This window comes from Coloeus monedula, assembly GCF_965178545.1.
Source record: "Coloeus monedula genome assembly, chromosome: 3".
In the NCBI taxonomy this organism is placed as follows: Eukaryota; Metazoa; Chordata; class Aves; order Passeriformes; family Corvidae; genus Coloeus; species Coloeus monedula.
Genome location: NC_138783.1, coordinates 83,426,910 through 83,433,026, shown reverse-complemented (window position 1 = coordinate 83,433,026; position 6,117 = coordinate 83,426,910). Strand labels below are relative to the sequence as shown.

At 51.2% G+C, this 6,117-nt stretch overlaps 1 protein-coding gene across 1 annotated transcript in view; it reads left to right on the top strand.

Moving 5' to 3' along the window:
* Positions 1-2,175: 2,175 nt before the first annotated feature.
* EFNB2 (ephrin B2) overlaps positions 2,176-6,117 on the top strand; it is a gene marked incomplete at its 3' end in the record, with an annotated part of 41,217 nt that continues 37,275 nt past the window's right edge. The window contains exon 1 of the mRNA XM_082277626.1: positions 2,176-2,309. Within this exon, the coding sequence (XP_082133752.1) occupies positions 2,182-2,309 (128 nt within the window). The 5' untranslated portion in view covers positions 2,176-2,181. The remainder of the gene's footprint in view (positions 2,310-6,117) is intronic.

Sequence of the window (6,117 nt, the reverse complement as noted above, 5' to 3'; positions counted from 1 at the left end):
CCGAGCGGGAGCGCTCCCCCTCGGAGGGCAGCCACTGGCCGCTAGTGGGAGCTGTGTCCCCGTGGAAGTGCCGCGGGAGCCGCGGCGTGTCGGGCTCCGAGGGCGGCGTCGGGGGTACCCGCGACCCCCGGCGCCCTCCGCACCTCCCGGGGGACCTGCGAAGCCGCGGGGAAAACACCTCCAGCGCTGCCCGCAGGTAGCTGCCTCTGGCCAGAAATTAATGATAGGATGAAATAAAAGGGCCAGGTGCCGTGTTGGTGGGATACGCGGCGTCTGAAAACGAACTGTGTCCGAACCCTTCCCACGAATATCTAGAGGGGAAGAAAGAGGCTCTGAGCAATGGCCAGAGAAAGGGGAGGGAATCCGCAGCCGGCCCCGGAGCCCCGCATTGCCCGCCGTTCTGCATCCCTCCGAGGGGCTCGGCATGTCCGGCTCTTCTTTATTCAGTGACGGCCCGTGGCTAATAGTCGCGCAACCAGATAAACTTCGAAAACTCACAGAAGCCGTGGGAAGGGCCAGTGGGAACCGAGCGCGGAAGCACCCTCAGGCCTCCTTCCCGGCAGGGAACCCGCAGAAAGTTGTGCACGGAGCTCCGCGCCAGTGGGAACACGGCCCAGCCCTTTCCGCGCAACGGCGCGGAGGTGGCCGCTGCCGCGCAGCGCCGGCAGTGCGCTCCCCCGGGGTGCTGCGCTCGCAGCAGCGGGCAGGGTGGTGGGGGAGCCCCGTGCCTCCGGCCCTGCCGCTGCTTCCCGCTCTTTGAACGGCAGTGTACTTGGGAAACAGTTTTAGCAAAGGCTGTTTTTTAATGCTTATTTAATTTCTCCCCCCTCCCCCCCCGCTCCGATTTCGCTCCATCTGGGCCCGCCGCGCCTCCCGCACAGCCCTGGTGTGAGTCACAGCGAGCGGACTGTCCGCGCACGGCGGGCAGCGGCCGCCCGCGGCGCGGCGCGGCGGGGCCGGGGGGTGTTACCTGCCGGCCCGCTCGGCTGGGCTCGGCGCGGCCCCGCCCGCCGCTCGGCGGTAAGTGACAGGCGCGGCGCCCAACCAGCGCGGCGGCCCGGCGGCGGCCCTATGAGCGGCGGCGGCGGGGCAGCGGGGCCGCGCTTATATGGCTACGGCAGCGCGCTGCTGCCGGCCGCGCTCCTGCGCTGGGAGCTCGCAGCGGCGGCACCGGGGGTTGGAAGCGCCGCGGTGGGAACGACCGTGGCTGGCGCCGCTGCTCTTCCCTCGCTCCATTCCTTCTCCTCCGCCGTGGGTTGCGCGGTGGCGCAAGTCCCGCGCCCGGCGTTCCTCCTCCTCAGTCGGCCGCCGCGGCGCGCACTGCAGATCGCGCAACGGGAGAGAGACGATTTGACGCTGCGACCCCCCCCGCCCCGCCGTTTTTTTTGGTTGGGTTTTTTTTTTTTTTTTTTTGTAATCATTATTGTCCGCTCCTGTTTATTTCCTTGCTCCGCTCCGTGGTCTTTGCCGGCGACAAGGACAGCAGTGCCCCTCGGGGAAGCCGGAGCCCTGTGGATGCGCCTCCTCGGGACTGGGGGAGCTGACTCGGAGTGGATTTATTGACTCGCGGTTGCTTCCGAGCTGCCTGAAACAGCCCGGGCTGGTGCCCGTGCGGATTGCAAACTGCGGGGACCAGTGAGAGACATACAGAAGGAATCTCCCGCCGAAGCTGTGTCCTTTTCCCCCTAACCCTTTTATTTCTCCCACCATCCTTTATTTTACCTTTTTTTAAATTTATTTTTTTGTTTTACTCCTTTTCACACTAGCCTTAGACACTGTGAACGCGTATGGCGCTCTGGATCCAAATGGGAGTTGGCAGTTTGAGTGGCATCTTCCAAGGCAGCCGGGAGACCCCCACTAAGAGGAAGGACTGAGGCGTTTGCATTTTTTTGCTATTGCTGTTACTTCGGAGGTAGCTTGGATCTGACCTCTCAGGAGATATCCCTACGTGCGAGTGGCATACATGACTCAGTAGATCTGCTTGCAGCTCTCGCCAAGTGCATCGTCGACTCTTACTGTGTGATTTTTTTCAATTTTTTTTTTATTACTCTTTTTTCCGTATCAGTCGTCCCGGCTGTTGGGATACCGGGCACCCACCCTGCTGTTGCTGCTCAGGTGCGTGGGAAGGCGCACGGCGGAGTTGGCGAGGCTCCGGGGAGGGACTCGGTGCCGCCTGCGACCATGGCAGCGCGGAGGCGAGATGCCTCCGCCTGGAAGTACTGCTGGGGAGCCGTGATGGTTTTATGCAGAACTGCACTGGCGCGGTCCATCGTTTTAGACCCCATATATTGGAATTCCTCTAACCCCAAGTAAGTTTCCATCCCGCTCCCGCCCGCCGACTCCCCGGGGGCCGGCGCTGTCCTCCGAGCGCGGGGGAGGGACGGGACGGTGCCGCAGGTCGGCCCCAGCCGCCGGGAGACACGGGGACGGGGCGGGGTGTACTGGCGGTGAGCGGCGGCGGCGGGGGACTCCGGCCGTGGCTGGCAGCGGGATCCGGCCCTTCCTGGGGCGGGTGTTCCGTGTGACGGCGGAGCTGCCCCGTCGCCCCTTGCCCCCCGCCCCCCGGCGGGAGGGTCTCGGGAGGGAGGGGAGGCCGGGCCGGGTCGGCGGACCGGGAGCGGGCTGGGGTGTAGTGCGGCGGTAGCAGGATTAAACCTGCGGGCAAGGTCCGGACTCGCCCGGGCTGGAGCAGCGGAGGAGCCGGGCTGCGCTGAGCTGCCAGGAAAGGGTGATACTCTCCAACTTCTCCGTCTGCAGATGCAAACTCATCCCATTGACTCCAGCGAAGTTACATCTGCTTATAACAGGGCTAAATTTGGTTGAGGAGTTGATGGTATCAAGGCACATGTCAGTGAGTAATGAACTAAGCATTACCCATCACACAACAATTTAGTGTCATTCTTCATTAACAAACCCAGGCAAAAATGCACATGCGTTCCCAGGACCTCACTTTTAAAGCTCACTCTTAAAATAGATGTGTTATTTAAAAAAAAAAAAAAAACACCAAACCCAAAAAACAAAACCCCATTCTCTTTACTGAAACATACAAAATTATTGCTATTAGAAAGAGGAACTTTTTGAGAAGTGGGCTGTCCTTCTAAAGAAAAGTCTGAGGCAGTGGTGTAAAGCTACTTACACTTCTCTTTTGTCTCCTTGGGTTTTTGACATACAAAATGGAAGTTGGCTTTGTTCACTTGTGAGATCCTCTGAACCTTTGTGATTAGAATCACTAGTCTGAAGAACAAAAATCACGATAGGAAGAAGTAATCTCTAGTGAGTTAAGGGAATTTTAAAGCAGAAGTGGATTGAATTTTTTTTTTGTATGCATGCTTTATCTTCAGTTATATGTGTGTATATATATAAAATCAAACCATATGCAATGTGTTAATTGAATTTAGAATTTTCCATTAAGTCCAGTAAGTACATGTTTTCTTTTCCCGGGGGAGTTTGTAGAGGAAATGTTAGGTGGTGATGAGACAAGTATGAATGGAGTATTTCCTGGATCAGGGATTAATCCTGCGCAGGTGGCAGGATCTCTGGGAGTTTGAGGAAGATTTTAAAGTTTGAATTAGGAGTACCACCTCGAGTTTACCAAGTAGCCTTGCCTTACATTCATCATTATCTACTGTTGTTTTCACTGAAGGGGAAAAAAAAATCACCACAGATTTCTGCCTGTATTATTTTTTAATACTTGCTCTGTTTCTCTTTACCGAGAAGTTTCTTGATCTTTGTTAAAGAAAAAGAATCTAAAAAAAAAAAAAAAAAAAGAAACTGGCAGGAGCGCTGTGGACGGCTCAATTTCGAGTCTTTATTTGTAATATTGATTCACAAATGCTTATTTTGTATATGCACCAGGTGGGAAGCCTGTTAAAATTAACTTTATCTCTAATCACTGGCTCATCACTTCCATGATGCTGCATGGTTAAAGCCTTTCTTTGGCTTAAGAAAGGCACGGCATCACATCAGAGGATAAAGTGGCCTGGCCGGTTATAAAGCGGGCTTTATAAGGATGTTTAGGCTCTCGAAAGGCAAAGGCTGAGAGCTGGGGTTGCATTGCAGGAGTGGGCCTGCTGTGCTGGTGGAAAACAGCCTTGGCTCGGCCTAGGAGGGAGGGGAATGCTTTTGCATCCCAGCCCTCGCTGAGTGTATGCCTACAGAGGTCACTCTTCCAAAGCAGAAGAGCCGGCTGCTCGGGGCTCTCCTCTGCCAGCCCCAACCTGCTTTCGCTTTTTTTTTAGCTTACCTTGATCGCTTTTATTAGCCATCAGTGAAACGAAAGGATCCGAGCAGCTGAATTCAGCCCATCTCACAGAGCCTGGGGATATGCTTCTTTTGTCAAACACGATTTGTGTTTCCATTTAGTTAACTCTAAACTGTTTGATTACAAAAAAGGTTTGAATGTTGTTAATGGTAGATCTAATGATAATATCTAATTACTTTTTCAACTTAAACGCGCGCTTAAAAATAGGTTGTGTTGCTGATGTAATTGAATTTTCTTGAGTGATTCATTGAGGCTTAATCACCACAGTGAAGAAGTACACTATTAAAATTAGTCTTTTCAATTGCTGGGGCTAGTGATTTATAGGCCTCTTGGAGGCCTGGAGTTTGAGGAGGCTTGCAAATGCATTCCTCATACTGCTGCTGGTGAGGCTGCTCCACTTCTCAGAGCAGGATTTCTTACTAATTCTTCTCACACTTGTTTGCCTGAAGGATCCTGAATAATTTCTCCTTAGATAAGGTTGTCCTCACTCTGAATTCAAGCTGAATGTTAGCTTGGGAAGTAAAGCTGTTGAATAGACCTTGGCATGGTATAATAATAAAGCTCCTTTCTAGGTTTGAAATAATAACTGTCTTTCGTGCTGGTTAATTTATTCAGGGTATCTGTGCATTTAACTCTGTTGAAAGTCTCAACACATAAATCTGCTGAACTGGTAGGCAATTAAATGGTGGGAGAAGTTGTTAGGTTAATATAAAGTACGAAATAATAAATTTTAGGTTAAGGTGAACATATAAACTGAATTGGTTTTGCACTGAAGTCTACAGGTTATAATTTTTAGCAGGTGGCTGGGATGGAGAGCACGCGGTAGCTACTTGAACACACAGCTCTCTCCCCTGTTTCCCCCCTACCTCTTTAGAGATCTGCTTTATTGCCTTGACTGAATCACGAGATTGAAGTGACCTCCATAAAATAATTATGCCTCTGACTTTATTGCTTGGGAGGCTAAACATCATTGTTGCAGATGGTCTAGGTAGACCTTACAGACTTATCATCTGAAGAACTTTAGGTCACCTGATCTTGAAAACACAGAGGAAAAATTACACTAGGTCTAACTCCTGTTGACACTTTTTAACGGGAGACTTTCTGCCTGTGTTGTTTCTGCCAAGACAAACAATGTATGCAGATAGCATGGATTACCTCAGTTTCACCTCACAAGGGCTCAGCACTGCCTTTGACATGCAGGACCACACGTAATGTTATGGGGTGCCTTTTAGTGAAGCAGTAGGGAAATCTCATTCAAAAAAGCATCGCTTATGTCTAAGTGTCACTATTTCCCTGTGTGCTATAGGCTGGGAAGCAAGGCGGTTCTCCTTAGTGACATGTGGAAGGTTATCCGCATAAGTGGTGCCTTTGACACTGATTAAGTTAGATTATATAGCTGTTTTTCTCTCCCTCTGATAACCAGTTATATATGGGATATTTCACAGCCGGCCTCTGAATGAATGCTACCATGTCAGAAACTGATAAAATAAACTACAATTGATGACCCTGTTAAATGTTCTATTCAGTAGCATATAGACTAGTCTGCTTCTCATTGTGTCTGAAATTCTTATTTTTGTAGGTAAACAAATGCACATTCACTACCGATTGAATAGCCCCTTGAACTATGCTCTGCAGTTTGCATTTGGGTTAATCTTGTCTGTTTTAATACAGAGAGAAAAAAAGGAGAAAGCACCAGGGGTGGAATTGTTAGTGCTTTCACATCCACATTCCTCACATTTTGTCAGGATGATAAACTGTAGGTAATGGACAGCCCTTGTTTCACAGGACGGGCAAGCCAGCCAGAGCACAAAGAGCTTGCTAAAACGATATCTCACAACATGTTTGGGAGCCTCTCA